Here is a 17,525-nt window from a genome sequence, read left to right on the forward strand (position 1 = left end):
CTCAGGGAGCAGAGATCATGAGGATCACAGTTTGATGCCAGTCTGCTGAAAGCTGGATTTAGTGGCAAAAAAATGTAATCCCAGCTGTGGGGACAGCATAGTTAGGAGGGTCAAACAAAACAATAAACAAAGTGAGACCCTATGTGAAAAATAAAGCAAAAAGGGCTGGAGGTGTGCATCAAGTTGTAGTCACTTCTCTCACAAATCCAGGCAAGACCCTAGGTTAAGACCCCAGTATGCAAAAATAAATCAGCTTACTCATTGTTTGCCTGATTTCTCAATAGGAAAACTGATCATCATACAAAAATATTTTGTCACATTTTGTTTTATTCACCAAATATACCTTTTAAATTCTCATTGCTCTCCCTATTGAAATGTGACATTTCAATACCTTATCTTCTATATGGGAACAGCACATGAAAGCCAAGAAAGACAGGAGTACTGTAGTTGTTTCTAGGTCCTCGTATCCTCTGGTCTGAACCTTTCTTTAGTACCAAATAACAACCATACATCATAACTAGAGAAATCCTATAATCACTAAATATTTCTAGTGCCTTCCACAAACAGAGTAGACAATGGGAGCATCCATTTTCCCATTATTTTACTCTCTAAAGTCCTTCTTAAATTGTGTTTCACATTTGACTGGTGCCCACCCAAATTTGTCCAGAGCACTTTCACTCCCCAAACACTGTGAACCTAGGACCATCACAGATTAGAAGTTTTAATTAGAGTACTCTATAGAATACAAATTCAGATGAAAATGCTATTTAAAATTTCATTTATCATTCTTCAAACAGAGATCTCTGTTTTATTCGGTAGATGTCTCATTAGTCCCTGGACTAAGAGATCTATTCTCAACCAAGTCCCTTACTTTCAACTAAAGACACTGAAAACATGCCAACTTCATTTAAAACAAATCTCAAATCCAAAGTTGGGTGTTGCAATTTATGCCTGTAATCTCAGCACTCAGGAGTTCCTTGGTACATAAGGAGACCTTATCTGAAAGAAAAAATGAAAAGGAAAGAAACAAACAACAACAATAAAATTAAGCCCTCTTTTTAAGCTGCTTTGGTTTGCATGTCTCTTAGCTCAGTAGTTCAGAGGCAGGAGTTTTGTGAGTCCCTGTAGGGACTGGTCTTTTAGCAAGATCCTGACTCAAAAAAGAAACAAAACAAAACAAAAAACACCAAAGTTCCCAAGTTGAGCCAATCATCTTTCAAATATACTGGTCCAAAAGGATCTGTATCCCAAGAAAAGGAACTGTGAAATGGTTTTCTTAAACAACAAAAATCAATGTAAACAAAAGCAATAAATGAATTATGTATCATCTAAAAAAAAAAGCACTGTCAAATTCTAAAGGATAAATGTTACCTCATGCTTCCTGTTTATGCAATAAGACTAATAAAATGAAGTAGACAGAGAATAGACTTGAATGAGTTGTAGTCTTGAGATAAAAACATTGTCAGTTTATTCTGAACCATTTATTTAAGAATCTGACAGACTGTATTGTTTTCATCTTTTTGAGCTTCAACATCATGTTCATACAGTAAATACCTGTTAATAATCTAGAATGTGTAAAAACATATTTACAATGTAAGTATAACACAGTTGAAAAAATATTAATGCATACTATTTGTAGCTGCAATGTGAGTTGTATTTAATAGTCTACACAGAAATAGCTGTCTTATAAAACACTGGCATTTGAAAGTGAATGATTCTTGCCAAGTAAGTGCAGGCTAGAAAGACCACAGGGGAGATAGGTTATCTGCCCTATGCTTCATTTCAAGTGACAAACACGAACTGTCCTGCCTGATGGCACACTGTTAGTCCAGTATGAATTTAATCACTGGCAGAAATTTTTTTAGTTTTTTCGAGATAAATTCCACAGTGAAAATAAAAAGAAATTACTTGCTTAACGTCATTATTAGACAGTTAAAATAGTTAAAGTAAATTATGCAAAATGTAAGGTAAAAAAGAAAACCTACTACTGTAAAAAGAATTGAAAATGAAGCAGGCCCCAGATTTCCTTCCCCACAGAAAATAAAAGAAGACAAAGAAAGCTAATTAAACATGCAAAATCTCCCTTTGCTACAGGAATAGAAAGATAAGGTTTCTGATCAAAACTTTCTCATGCTTATGGTTTGTTTCAGGGCAACTTTAACATCTTTGTTTCTCAAACTATAGATTAAGGGGTTCATCATAGGAACCACAATTGTGTAAAAGACAGAAGAGATTTTTCCCTCATCCATAGACCCAGCTGAGGAGGGCTTGAGATACATAAATGCACCTGATCCAAAAAACAAAGAAACAGCAATTATATGGGAACTACAGGTGTTGAAGGCTTGGGACCTGCCCTCAGTGGACCTTATTTTGAAGATGCTAGAAAGAATGAAACCATGTGAGGTAAAGATGATGAGAGTTGGTACAGTGATATCTTTCCCCCCTACAAGGAAAATCTCTACCTCATTAACATAGGTACTGGTGCAGGAGAGCTGGAGCAAAGGGAGGACATCACAGGAATAGTGGTTGATGGTGTTTCCATCACAGAAGGTCAGTCTCAGGACACATCCAGTGTGGATCATGGCATCAGAAAATGCAATCAAGTAGGAACCAACGATAAGGTAGGAACACACCTTAGGGGACATGGCAGTGTTATACAAAAGTGGATTGCAGATGGCCACATAGCAATCATAGGCCATTGACATTAACACATAGGACTCAGAAATGATAAAAAAACAAAAAAAGTAGAGCTCAGTCATACATCCCATATAAGAGATAACATTCTTGCTTAATATGAAGTTCATCAGCATTTTGGGTGTAACCATAGAAGAATAACAGAGGTCTATGAAGGCCAAGTTAAAGAGGAAAAAGTACATGGGGGTGTGAAGGTGTGCATTCAGCACAATGAGAATTATTAAGCCGGAATTTCCCAAGGAAGTGACCATATACATCAATAGAAACAGAAAGAACAGTGGTATTTGAAGGTTAGGCTGGTCTGTTAACCCCACCAGAATGAATTCAGTCACCAAAGTGTTATTTGCAGGGCCCATTCTGTAAAAGGGTCTGTGGAAATAGGAAAAAGAGGAACATTAGAGGAAAATGCAACTCTCCAACAGTATCTTCAACCATAAATGTGAAGGTTATGTGGAAGCATTTGAAGCTGATATTCCATCCTGAGAACTTGCCTCTAATTCTACCCTGACACTGAATGACATTGTTTTCCCCTTATTAATGGTTTTTTCCTTCTTAAAATTATTTTTTACTGTCTTTTTTATTGTTGTGCTGTGTGTGAGCACATCAACAACTTAGCCTACATAGTTAAGGTCTATGCTCTCATGTTCAAACAGGACTTTTAGTGAAACTATAGAAGAAGGGACAAATGGTCAGATCAGGATTTCATTGCCCTTTTCTTAAATCATCATTTCTTCATTGCTTGAGCCCTCCCTCCACTGGTAAAGTTGAAGGCAGACACCTCAGTAACCTTATGCTGACCTTCTATGCAGACCGGATTCTGCCAGTATTGGAACCATAAACACTGTTTCTAATCCAAAACCAAGGAAGCAGAGTTTAGGAGTAAAATCATGTTCACTCCCATGTCACAGCAAAACACTCAAGAGTCCATGGAGAGAAAACTTACTAAGACACTGCAACCAGTTACATTTATTTAAGCAAGGAATAGGATATTTGTAGCCATGCCCAATGACAGGGAAAATCAGTTGATGCTCACCAGGAGTAATAAGGTTCAATCATGTAACATGTGTTCTGGAGCTCTAATGTATAATCTGTTAACACAATGTAATATTCTATTGTATATTTGGAGTGTGTTAAGTGGAGACATCTTAAAATTACCTTCTCAACATGTGCATACACATTTAACAGAAAAACAGATGAGGGTCACTATGTAGAGGTGATAGATTTTGGTATAATTTTATGATGTATTTGTTAAAATAATGAGTTGTATACTTCATATATATCCTTTCTATATTGATATCTCAATAAACATGTAACATAAAAAGTAAGGCATTAATGTAGATTCAAAAACTTACCCTCTTAGGAGAATCAACCTTGACAATTCTGCATCAGTGAGATTTGCCCTGTAGTCCTGGCAGGCAGAGCAAGATCTGACTCTGAAGTTTTGGTTCCTTTGATTCTAAGAAAAGGTAGCACAAACATAAGTTTTCAAATTCCCTAAAAATATTTCTGAGCTGCTAGTAATGTCTATAAAGATGAGCCTTAGTCCTCTGAAGCATAAGTGAAAAAGAAACAGCCATTTTTATTATTACATATGATACCTGATGAGCCTCCTAAACATTTTGCATCAATTTATAGACGTAGTGATCTTGGATATCTACATCGACAATTTCTCATTTTCTTCCTGAGAACAGATTCCAGGTACCAAAATGAAATAAGGAGATTGTGTTCACATATTAGACTACTTAGTATTCTTAGTTCCTTTGGGACTCCTGTGTTCCTTTCTCTTTAGGGATTGTACAACCTCCATGTTTGAGTCAATATTAGAGTCCAATCTCCACATCACCTTGATCTCTTGAGGGAAATCTATTGTTTGTTTTTTATCTCTTTATCCTCATATCTTTAATGGTAATATTCTATAGATTTCACTTCCAGGCTTCCATAGTTCTTCATCTAAAGTATTTCAAGAAATGCAATAATTCTAGATATTTACTCTCCTGAAATATCTTCAAAATTGCCACTAATTATTATGTCTCTATTAAAGGTTTTAAAACACTTATTGGAAATTTTTCCTGCATTTCTTGTTGAGTTCTTAACTGTAAACTTCTTAACTTAATGAGATCAAAAATTTGTAAACTCCTCAGAAAAGAATGGGATCTGTAGCATTACATTGTCTGTGTCTGAATAATCTCCCAATACTTCTTAATTACAATACCTGGACAAGTTATATGACATCTCTGTAACTCAGGTATAGCTTTATAAAATTGGGGTGGCAACAACTGCATATGTTTCATTGGTTTGTTGTGGTGATTAAATGGAAAAATATAAGAAAATGGTTAAAAATAATGTTCCAAATATGGGAAACAGTCGAATGTCAGGTGTGAAAATAGGGCTATGTTCATATTCATTCATTATAAATTGAAAATATCCTAATTCAAAGTGCTTTCATTACACTTACCAAACATCATAGCTTGGCAGAGCCTACCTGAAATGTGCTCAGAATACTGATATTAGCTTATACTTGAGTATGAGAAGAATATCAGAGCACTTTTCACTAGCCAGGGAAATGATAAAAATCCAAATTCAAAGCAGATTTTCTGTTAAGCATGTGCTACTTTTACATTATTGTAAAGTAAAACATCTTAAATACATATACTAAAAATTGGGGATAATTGATACTCATGTTCTCATTGTTTTCCATGTATACTCCCTCATAACACTCATTAGGAATGTTTTTTCTCTTTTTAATGGCTTTGTTACTCCATAAACTAGAAATTATATAGCTTATATTGCTTGTATAAATGATATATAAGTTAATAATATACATTGTTCTGCTTTAATTCCTGATTGTTCCTGTTGGTAAGTACAGTACAAAACACATAGCAGACATTCATTAAATACTGGAAATCACATTATTCTCAAGCTGAAAACATTCAGAATTGCTCATACTTTCTCACATCATAAACAATAGAGGGTATAATACAATGACTTCCCTACATCTCTCCATTTCCCAAAGAAGTTGGGAAAAAATTCTTAAAATTTTTTTCTGAACTTGTTACTGAATTGTAGGTCCTATCTGTTATTCCCTCATTTCCCTGTATTCATTCTTATTTTCCACTTAAGTAAGCTCTGAGCATTGAGCTCAATTCCTCCAGAGCTTGAACACCTTCAGAAAGATTCATACTGGCAAGAAGACAGACTATAAGTTTCAAACATTACTGACCCATAGAACATTGAACTGGCAACTATTCACAGACAGCAATATCCCAAAAGTTGGAAATAGGCCTTATTTTTTTCCTTTTTCTTTTATTATTCATATGTGCATACAAGGCTTGGTTCATTTCTCCCCCCTGCCCCCACCCCCTCCCTTACCACCCACTCCGCCCCCTCCCTCTCCCCCCCAACCCCTCAATACCCAGCAGAAACTATTTTGCCCTTATTTCTAATTTTGTTGTAGAGAGATTATAAGCAATAACAGGAAGGGACAATTTTGTTGTAGAGAGATTATAAGCAATAACAGGAAGGGACAAGGGTTTTTGCTGGTTGAGATAAGGATAGCTATACAGGGCATTGACTGCACACATTGATTTCCTGTGCATGGGTGTTACCTTCTAGGTTAATTCTTTTTGATCTAACCTTCTTTGACAGATCTAAAATCTTCATCGACAGAGAAATGGTCTCACTTTGAATGTATTGCTCTTCCCCTGTCCCATGTTAGCATAGTCTACACAGAGAGAATCTTAGGGTACACGCTTTCTACAGTGGTAAAGAGGAGCTCTTAGCAGACACCTGTCTTCTGTAACATTTCAAGAAGTTTCAAAACAAACTTCTTCAATCTCACTCCAAGGGAAAGTAAGGGTAAACATGTGCCTAGACCATCTGGGGCAAGGTAAGAACAAAGCAAGAAATGGAGACCACACTAACCAATCCTAGATCTTGGTGGTAGTTCCCTATGCGCTGTGCCTAATTATTGTTTTAAAATAGTGCAGTCCAGTTGGCAAAGGAACACTGATCACTTCAAGAAGCAATGGAAACTTCTACTTAGCTTGAATCACTAAACAGTCAGCTTCAGACTCTATACAAGGTCACACACTAGGTGAAAGGCAACCTTTGCACATTTTAACAAACATCAGGACATAGTTCTGCCACAGCCTGGAATTTAAACAGTGCTGATATCAGCCAGAAAGTACACACAAAAGCCTTGTCTAGGCAGGGAAGCAAACACAGTTCTACTGAGCATACCACCTGGTCCTGTTCCAGCTGGCCAATGTCTCCATTTATCCTTAAGTGACACTTGAAACTCTTTTCAACAACAAAACTAATAGTACTACCATTGGCCAGCAAATACGTACTGTGGCTTGAGCCAATCAAATGCAATCAAAGCACCCATCCAGCATCTCTGCCTCACTGCACAGGAAGCTCAGCCAATGTTCTCATCAGATATGGAGCACCAGCCATGTGCTCTGTGTGAACTCAGAAGAAAGGTAACATATCAGTTATCTAGCAAACATAAATACAGGCTATAACTGCCATGGCTGTACCACCCAGTCCATCCAGAGTCAAAGGCTGAACTAAATGGTGAAGATCTACCTTTGTAAACATATATAGTTATATTTATATATATTTATGTATAAATATATTAATATACAACAACTATTTATAATTTTCAAATATAGCATATACATATTAGCATTAATTAATATATTATTTAAGTATTATATAGATATGAGTATTCATATATGATAAATACATACAACCATATGTATTCATATAAATGTAAACGAGAAGAGGAGACTATATATTTAATTATTTTAAGGCAAAAAACTCCAATGTAAGCACACAACAATTACAAAGACTCAGGAAATCATGTCACCTCCAAAAATAATTAATAAACTCAAGTGATAAACCTAAAGAAATGGAACTCTATGAAACACCATGCAAAGATGGATGATCTTCTTAGTGAATTACCAGGATCGCAGAGGTCCTTGACCCGAAAGGGCTCAGGGCAGGAATGAACAAGACAGGACACACAGAGGGACTCACTCATTGAAGAAGGGAATGACAAAACACATATGGAGAGGGTCAACAGGTTGATGACCAACTGGCAAAACTTTATTTTTCTCAGCAAGCTTTGTACAAAAGAGGAAGAGACTTAAACATCAAAATGCTCTGACTTAGTTACAACCTTTCTGTTTTTGCCATCCTGCATTCTTACTGCCAGTGTCTTTGACTAAGTTAAACTTCTTTTCAGTCAAGGGAAACCATTGAGCGTTCCATCCCAGTGTGACAGAGACATGGTGCACCTGTAGATTCTGACCTTTTTGGAATGCTGCTAAGCCACAGTGATCTTGTCAGACTGTGACTTTTGGTTCCCAACAGTGAATTTCAATAAATTATAAGAATAAATGCTTAAGACTTAAATAAAATTTGTAAAACCATACATGCACAAAGTAAGAATTTAGACAATGAATAAATAAGAGAATAAAAACAACTAGTAAGAGAAGCCAAGATGGCAGATTAGTTTCAAGGCACCCTTTCCAGCTTCTCAACAGCTCAGATTCAAATCAGCCAGGAAAAACATTCTTAGTGAGGTTGCTGATTGAATTATTCAGAGAAGTTTAACATTGAACAAACGAAGACTTGGAAAAAACCACTCTAGTTATTGGAATAGAGGGCAAAACCAGCACATTAGCAGTAAGCCCAAGTTGTCAAGTGTCATGATAAAGAGGAGGAGCAACAGTGGAGACCTAGTAAGGAAAAATTGACACAGACACAAGACACAGAACAGAAATGCATCTGTACTTAGCTGATCAGGGAACTAAACCACATGCTCACACTTGAGAAGTATTCTGTGTTTCAAGGTAAAAGCCTGGTGCTATACTTGGGAACCACCTTAAGAAAGTTGCACCCAAGTTTTGTCTCTTTGAAAACAAGACCCTACATCCTACTTTCAACTAGAACTCACAGCAATTATTGCCATAGTGTCCCAGACAGCATCTACCTTGTGACTAAGTGTGGCCCCAACAGAACGTAACAAATGAAAGTTCATTGAAAAATATATGTAGTGGAATTTGAGTCACACACAGGAAAAGCAATGAAACTCACTTTCCCTTTTATAACTGGCAGCTCTGTTAGTCAGCTAAAAAGGGTTGAAAAACTGGGCAGCTAGACAGGGTTGCCTTCAGGAACAGCACCTCAGAAAAACTACAGTGGCTGGTGGAAAGCATAGGACTTTCCACCTAATACTGTTAGTTGTTTCACCCTTTGTGTGGCCTTAGTGTGGAGTCTGAGATCCAGGCCCATAATGGTGCTTGATACTAGCCATGCCCTAGGATTATGTAGAGTTTATCTGTCTGAAGTAAACTCCAGTGGAGGGAACTTTGGTTCCATACTACTTGTACTAAGAAGCAGGGACTGAAAGCTATTCTCACCACATCTGGCCCCAAAGTATTTCCACTGGCTTACTGCTGAGCATCATAAAAATCAGAGGAAGAGGTGAAACTCTCTCACCCTTTGCTTTCTCCAAGGGGTGCATAGCCCAGGAAGACACAGAAACAAGTGGAGATTAGAAAAGGTAGTGCATATATGCTCTTGATTTTATGACCAAAACAGCCTAGAAAATGCCTTTCTTTTATATTTTTACTATTATTGCTAAGATATTTTATGATATTTGCTGATTGGAGATTGATATGTGTGTGCAAATATACATATGTGTGTAGGAGTGTGTTGAGAGAGAGAAAGTAATATGCATAAACAAAGAAATAAAAATATCTAGAGAGATGATGGATAGAGAAAGATATAATCTTTCTCTTACTTTTTGTTGCAATTATGGCCCTCATGCTCCAATTTTTTCCTGCTTTACCCCTTTTCACTGTTTAAATATTGAAACATTTCTTCTGTTTTTTATTACACACATCTTTTTCACTCTAGTCCCAAACTTGATTATTTTTGATGTCAAAGGAAGAACTCAGGTATAGAATCTCAAACTATTCAAGTCAAAACATGTCAGAAGACCAAAAAAACTCGATAAAAATTGGTAAAAGAACAACACATCAAGTTACATAAGGTTTGAAAATGATAGTTATTGTACCTAATTTTATAATACAAATACTACTGCATATAAAGAGACAGAAAGCCTCCACCACAATAACAGTGGGTGAATTACAAACCACACTTTCACCCATGGGTAGGTCATCTAGAAAATAAGTCAACCAAGAAACTTGAGGGCTAAACTACAATATAGGACAAATGGACTTAACAGACATTTAAACAATATTCCATCCAACAATTATGGAATACACATTCTTTTCAGCATCTCATTGAGCTTTCTCCAAAATAAGCCACATTTCAAGCTAAAAAGAAAATCTCAACCAATACAAAAGAATAGAAAAAATTTCTGGTGTCTTGTCAGATAATACTGGAATAAAAATAGAACTCAACAGCAAAAGAAACTGCAGACATTATACAAACAAATTGAAGTCCAACAACATAGTTTTGAATGATCAGTGGGTCACTAAAAAAGTCATGATGGAAATCAAGAAATTTCTAAAATCAAGTGACAATGAAAACACAAATTATCAGAATTGGTTAGATACAGTAAAGGCAGTTTTAATATAGAAGTTTGTAGTTAGGAGTTTTTTGATTAAAATAGAGTTCTCAAATAAAACACCTAAAGATGCATCTCGGAGTCTTAGGAAAAGAAGAACAAGCAAAACAAAGCCCAGGAGTAGTAAAGAAAAGAAATCAGAGCTGCAGCGATTGAAATTGAAGCCAAAAGAATAATACAAAGAACAATGAAATAAAGGATTGATTCTCTGAAAGTTTTAATGAGATTGACAAAATCTTATCAAAACTACCAAAAGAAGCAGAGAGGAAACGTCAACCTATAGAACTAGAGAGAAAAGGGGGCATATTATAACAGGTACTACTGAAGAAAAAAATGAAAATCTGTAGGGATTATTTAGAAAACTTCTGTTCCAATAAATTAGAAAATGTAGAGGAAATCGATAAATTTCTAGGAACGTATTGGCTATCAAAATAGAGCCAACATGATTAAAAATATAAACAAATTAGTAATAAATAATGAGATTGTCACAGTAAGAAAAAGTCTCCAAACAAATTAAATTCCAGGACAGGATGTATTCATTCTTGTACCTTGACAGATCTTTAAAGAAGAAGTAACGTTCCTCAAACTAGTCCTCAAAATAAAAAAAAGAACCTTTCTTTTTTTTTTTTTTCATTTTTCTTTTATTATTCATATGTGCATACAAGGCTTGGTTCATTTCTCCCCCCTGCCCCCACCCCCTCCCTTACCACCCACTCCACCCCCTCCCGCTCCCCCCCCCCAATACCCAGCAGAAACTATTTTGCCCTTATCTCTAATTTTGTTGTAGAGAGAGTATAAGCAATAATAGGAAGGAACAAGGGGTTTTGCTGGTTGAGATAAGGATAGCTATACAGGGCATTGACTCACATTGATTTCCTGTGCGTGGGTGTTACCTTCTAGGTTAATTCTTTTTGATCTAACCTTTTCTCTAGTTCCTGGTCCCCTTTTCCTATTGGCCTCAGTTGCTTTAAGGTATCTGCTTTAGTTTCTCTGCATTTCATTCAATGAAGGTAGAATTGCCCTGATAACAAAACTGAATAAGAACACAACCAAAAAAGAAAACCACAGATCAAAATCCTTAAAGAACATGAACATAGGCATCCTCACTGAAATATTTTCTGACTTATTTCAACAACACATTAGCAAATCAACAAATGTAATAATCAAAATCACTGTGGAAGTTCCTAAAAAACTGAAAATAGATCTTCCATAAGAGGTAGTCATAACACGTTTGGTATATAATCTGAAGAGTCAAAGTCATTTATTACAGATATACCTGCCCACACATGTTTATTATGACACTACTCAAAGAATCATACTTAGAATCAATCTAGATGTCCAGAAACAGATGAATAAACAAAGAAAAACTGATATAAATATACAGTGGAGTTTTACTAAGCCATAAAGAAGAATGATATTATGTCATTTGCTGGAAAATTGATGGCACTGGAGATCATCATGTCAAGTGCAATAAGCCAATCACACAAAGACAGGCATTGCAGTTTTTCTCCCATCTATAGAAGCTAGGTTTAAAAACAGAAAACAACATTGTGAAAGTAAAAAGGGGGAATACTGTGAGGTAGAATAGGAGGGGAAAAAAAGAGGAAGAGGGGGCTAAGAAACAGTAGTTAAGAATACGAACATGATCGAAGTACATTATATGCATAAATGGGTGTATCACAATGAAATCACTCACTTTGTACAATTAATACACACAACTCCAACAAAAAGATGTATGAATGGATCAACATAGACAAACCAATAAATGTAATACAGCACATAAAACAGAATCAATGACAAAAGTCACACAATCATCTTGATGCAAAAAAGAACAAAAAAATTGAAAATATTTACCAACCCTTCATGGTAAAATCCCACAATAAACTAGGAATGGTAGTTTCACAACACAACATAGTAAAAGCTAGATATGACAAACCCATATCCAAGATCATAATGAATAGGCAAACAGTGAAAGCATTTCCACTAAAATCAGGAAGGAGATTGTTCATAGTCAATATAGAATTGGAATTTTTAGCTAGAACAACACAGAAAGAGAACGAAATAAAATGGAAGCCAGACATGGGGGTTCACACAGGTAACACAAGATACTCAGGAGGTTGACATGAGAAGGATTCTGATTTCCAGACCAGGTCAAGCAAATGTTAGTGGGACCCAGTCTCAACCAGAGAGCCAGGCCGAGAAGAATGCACCTGTGATTCCAGCTACATTGGAGTCTGTGGACAGGAGAATCCTGGTCTAAGCCAGCCAGGGCACGAACAGGAGACCCTGCCAGAAAAATAATTAAATCAAAAAATAACTAGAGAAAAGGTGAGATCAAAAAGAATTAACCTAGAAGGTAACACACACGCACAGGAAATTAATGTCAGTCAACTCCCTGTACAGCTATCCTTATCTCAACCGGCAAAAACCCTTGTTCCTTCCTATTATGGCTTATACTCTCTCTACAACAAAATTAGAAATAAGGCCAAAATAGATTCAGCTGGGTATTGAGGGGGTGGGGGTGAGAGGGAGGGGGCGGAGTGGGTGGTAAGGGAGGGGGTGGGGGCAGGGGGGAGAAATGACCCAAGCCTTATATGCACATATGAATAATAAAAAAAATTAACTAAGGCTATGGCCAAGACTGAAGTGATAAAGCACCTGCCTCTCAGGCACGAGGCCAAGTTCAAGCTGCCATATTGACAAAGAGAAAAAAGAAAAGGAAAAAGTAAAAGGTAAAAAAAATAAAAGTGAAGCAAATGGGGAAGGAAGAAGTCAAATTATAGCCACTTGATGATGACATGAACCTGTATTTAGAAGGTTGTAAAGACTACACCAGAAAAATTTTAAATCTGATAAACAAATACAGAATAGAAGCAGGAAAGAAACCCAACATACAAAAAATCAGTAGTTCTTTTATACTCCAATAATTAATCCAATAAGAAAGTAGTTGATAAAACAATCACAATAACAATAACTTCAAGAATGAAATACAGAGCATTTAACGCTAATCAAGGAGTCATAAACCCTTTAAAATAAAAACTACAAAGAAATAGATGAAATAAGAAACAAGAAAAATGAAACTCTTCATATGTTCATTGATTGGCAGCATTAATATTGTGAAAAATGACCATATTACTGAAAGCAATATACAGATTCTATATAAACCTCACCAAAAATTCCAATGAGGTTTGTCAGAGAAATAGCAAAATCAACACTAAAATTCATATATAAGGACAAGAGACCCTAAATAGCCAACACAATCTTGTGCAAAAGAGCAATGATAGAAGGTAAAACAATGCTTATTTCAAACTATCCTACAGAGCCATATTAAAAAAAATATCTGAGTTTGCTCATGAAACTAAAAACTTATGCTTATGGGCTAGCATACAGGACTATTGTGATTCTCTATAAAGTTGTCACAAACATATATTAGACAAAAGGAAGTCAGGTTAGTACATGGTGCTGGATAAACTGGATGTTTATGTGTAGAAGACAAAAACTAGATCCCTGTATCTCACTCCGTACAAAAATCAATTAAAAATGAATCAAAGACCTTAAGGAAATACCTGAATTTTTAAAATTGCTACAGGAAAACATGAGAGGAAACACCTCAAGATAAATCAACAAATTGGATAAATGATAAAAGGATGAATTTCTGGGCACATATAATTTACTAAGACTGAATCATGCAGAATTAGGAAAACCTAAATAGACCAATAATCAGTAAGGTGATTGAAACGCTGATAAAATGACTTTTAAAACAAAAATTTCAGGATGTGATATCTTCACCACTAAATTCTCCCAAATATATAAAGTAATAATGCTGATTTTTACAAACTTTTCCAAAAAAAATCAAAGAGAACGGAATACTGCCTAATTCATCTTATAAAGCCAGTATTACTAATATCAAAACCAGACAAGGATGTTACAAATGATAAAAGGTCAGGTCAACATCCTTCAGCTTAATAAAATAAACATTCTCAAAAAATACAATGAAACTAAATGTATAAAATGAAACAAGGTATAAAATAGACAGTTTACCATGACCAAGTGAATTTTATACATAGAATGCAAAACATGATCCAATGTAAGCATATTAATAAAAGTGAAACAAAAAAAGAATGAATGACTAAATTTATATAATTATCTCATTAGATGAAGAAAATTATTTCACAAAATTCAATGTCCTTTTATGACAAATAATTTTCAAAGAATTAGGTGTGGGGGACCAGTAACTAAAGACTGAGAAGAAAGTTTGATGTGAGTAAAGCTGTGACAAATGTCATTTGTGCTGAGAAGGCAAGGCCCCGGAGGTAAGCAAGGTTCAGCAGGGCTGCCTTACAAGAAAAACAGGACATGCTGACCCAGTCAGGATAGTCTGTAGTAAATAACAACATACCACAGCTGTGCTGTTCCTGCCACCTACACGACTGGACCCATGAGAATTCGACCTGCATTTCACCCCAAATTCCCATACATGCTGTATAAATAAATAAATAAGCTTGGGAGTGGGAGATGTTGCCAGCATGTCCCATCAGGAGTATCAGACCCATCCAATCCCACCTTTCTATATGTCTGTCTGTGTTTTTTTTCTCAATCCCCAGTCACTCCCAGTCAGGTCAAGGGACCTGCTCATGCAGGTTGTGAGAAATAGTTATAAAAGGAATGTACCTGAACACAATAAAGACCATACAGGATAAGCCCACAGCTAATATCATATTCAGTATTAAACGTTGAAAGACTTTGCTCTAAGATCCCAAACAGGACAGGGATGCCCACTCTTGGCACTTCTGTTCAACCGACACTAGGAGGTTCCAGTTAAAGCAATTGGGAAGAGGAGATAAAACCACAGAAATGGGAAATGAAGAAATGAAATTATTGCAGCTGTTTGTGGATAATGCGATCTTTTTTATTAGTATATATTAGGTGAACAAAGATGTTTCATTGTGATACTTCCACAGATGCGTACAATGTACCAGTTTTTTGTTTTTTGTTTTTTAGAAAATGAATTACCTTTAGTGTGATATATAGTAGCAACCCTCAGGTCAAAAGAACCACAGCTGTCATTTATTTCTAAGCCTCTCTGTTATTTCTGTTCTTTGGCAGAGCCTAACAAAGTGTTCATAGGAGATGCCAAGAATTTTGATTTTCTATCTCATAGTCCTTTGAGAAAAACACTATAGCACCATTACTACTGGTGTCTGCATTTCGCAGGTCACCTATATGACTGGGTTCCAAGGATATGGTTCCACTTTCAGAACTTGAGGACTAGTCCATGTCTCCGCTCATAAGCCTTGGAAACATAGAATGTTCAGTTGCTGAGGGGATTATTTCAGTACCCTGTGAAACCAAAGTAGCAGGATAGTCTTGAAATGTCACCTCCATCACTTTATAATCTCATGACTTTCTCACAATAGTCTCAGGGCCAGCTCTGGGCTCATTTATAAGTGAAAAACCCCACTGATTCTGGAAGATATCACCCAGGTTTCGCTGATCTGTCTGAGAGGGCAGATCTACTTGTGCTGTGCTCAATAACACAGTTTGCATATTTGAAGGGTAGATAAAAAGGCTAGACTGAATTTGTTCAACAGCTGCTGAAGTTAGACTCATGTCCTGGACAACTGAATCAGCTCCAGAAGAGATGGGTGTTACAGTATTATCAGCAATAGTTAACAGTGGCTGACCCCCTGGAGGATACACACTTGCATTAGTCTCTGCTAAAACAGGCCCATTAGAAAAGTTGGCAGATGTAAGATTTCAGCACTGACATAGGGACCTGGGATAACCAGCTTGAAGATTGGGTTTGAGTTTCCCCAGTAGATGATGAAGAGGATGAAGATGAAGATAGTGACTCAGAATAGTTCTCTACAGTATTGTTGAGGTTTTCCTTAAATTTGCTTCCATACCTTATTTTAGGAACTATTTTAGAACCGCTCTTGTCCACTGGAAAACCTGGGGGTGGTTTAAATAAGATCCATGAGTCCTCTTTGGAGGCAGCAGCTGAAGCATGCTTTCCTTTGGGCTGATCATAAAACTTTTTGCTGTTCACAGCACATTTATTATCTGAGCTTTTGTGAAGCATATTGCCCACAGCAGTTTTTCCTCAACTCGTTCTGCCAGGCCCAGTTTCACACTTCCAAACAGGCTTGGAGCTTTCTACTCGATTTCCCTTTTGTTCACTATAGTCAGGCTTGAAAGCTTCAAGTCCCCATGGGACACTAGTCTCTTGCTTCATTTCTTTGTCCTGCACTAAATAAAGGTTTTCACAACCCTTGGCACCATTGCACCTAGCTTTCCTTTCTTTAGAAGTGGTATAGCTATTCTCAGATCCACTACCATCATTATCTGCTCTTTGCCCATATAACCATCAGTAATATAGCCTGAATTATTTGTTACAACACCATATGGAATTGCTGCAGTCAGCTACAAATTGATTCTCTCCAGACTTATTTTCATAAGACTTCCCATTCCTTTTGTCCATATTGTTTTTCTGAAAGAAATTCTTAGTTTTAATTCCTGCTTCTCCAAAGTGTCAGCCTTTACAGTCTGCTTTAGGCTTATATCTACAACTTGTTGGTTGCCATTGAGGACCCTGGAAATAGGATGAGTAACTTCATCAGAACCGAGGCTTTTTAAAGATATTTCCTTTTCTCCAGCATTACCACATATTTCACCAAAGTCTGTTTTCTTTTTTGGCATTTCCTGTTGCTGCTGGAAGGTGTTTCTGCTCCTGTTTCAATGGCTTTGGCTGGGCCTTGAGGCTGCCCTCAGCAACATGCTGGAGGTATTGGTGAGGCTGCTGGTGATGGTGGAGGTTGTGACTACAGTTGTAGAAATAATAACGGTGGTGGTGATGTGACTGCTGCTGTTGCTGCTTTTGGGGGTGTGGTGTGGATGGTGGTGGCTGTGATGGTGCTGAAGGTGTGGCTGGCAGGGCTTCTCCTCCATTGAAAGTGGTTGGGATCCCAGGCTGAGGCTACAGGTCATGGCACCCCATCAGGATCTGAGGGTATAATGTACCTTGATCAAATTCACCCCCTCTCTTACTCCCTGTTGCCACACTACCCTCTTCATAAAACAATTTCAGCAGATTTTATAGTTCTGTTTTCATGCATGGGCATTAAGTATTTTTACAATATTCACTCCCTCTTTACTTTTCCTTTTCGACCTTACTTCTCTCTTTGATACCCATCCCCAAACAGCACCTGCTTTACATTCCTGCTATTCA

At 36.7% G+C, this 17,525-nt stretch overlaps 1 protein-coding gene and 1 pseudogene across 1 annotated transcript; both read right to left on the reverse strand.

Annotated features, from left to right (window-relative positions):
* Positions 1–2,117: 2,117 nt before the first annotated feature.
* Positions 2,118–3,050, reverse strand: LOC109677241 (olfactory receptor 8B8-like). The gene has a single exon (XM_020153334.2). It carries the CDS (start codon positions 3,048–3,050, stop codon positions 2,118–2,120), a length of 933 nt encoding a protein of 310 aa, XP_020008923.2.
* Positions 3,051–11,776: 8,726 nt separating this feature from the next.
* On the reverse strand, positions 11,777–17,245 carry LOC109677249 (FMR1-interacting protein NUFIP2 pseudogene; annotated as a pseudogene).
* Between the last annotated feature and the right edge of the window lie 280 nt (positions 17,246–17,525).

Source organism: Castor canadensis, chromosome 2, assembly GCF_047511655.1.
Source record: "Castor canadensis chromosome 2, mCasCan1.hap1v2, whole genome shotgun sequence".
In the NCBI taxonomy this organism is placed as follows: domain Eukaryota; kingdom Metazoa; phylum Chordata; class Mammalia; order Rodentia; family Castoridae; genus Castor; species Castor canadensis.

Bases quoted from the DNA above. Each gene is read 5' to 3' on its own strand.
- LOC109677241 (XM_020153334.2), bottom strand. From the start codon at position 3,050: ATGGGCCCTGCAAATAACACTTTGGTGACTGAATTCATTCTGGTGGGG.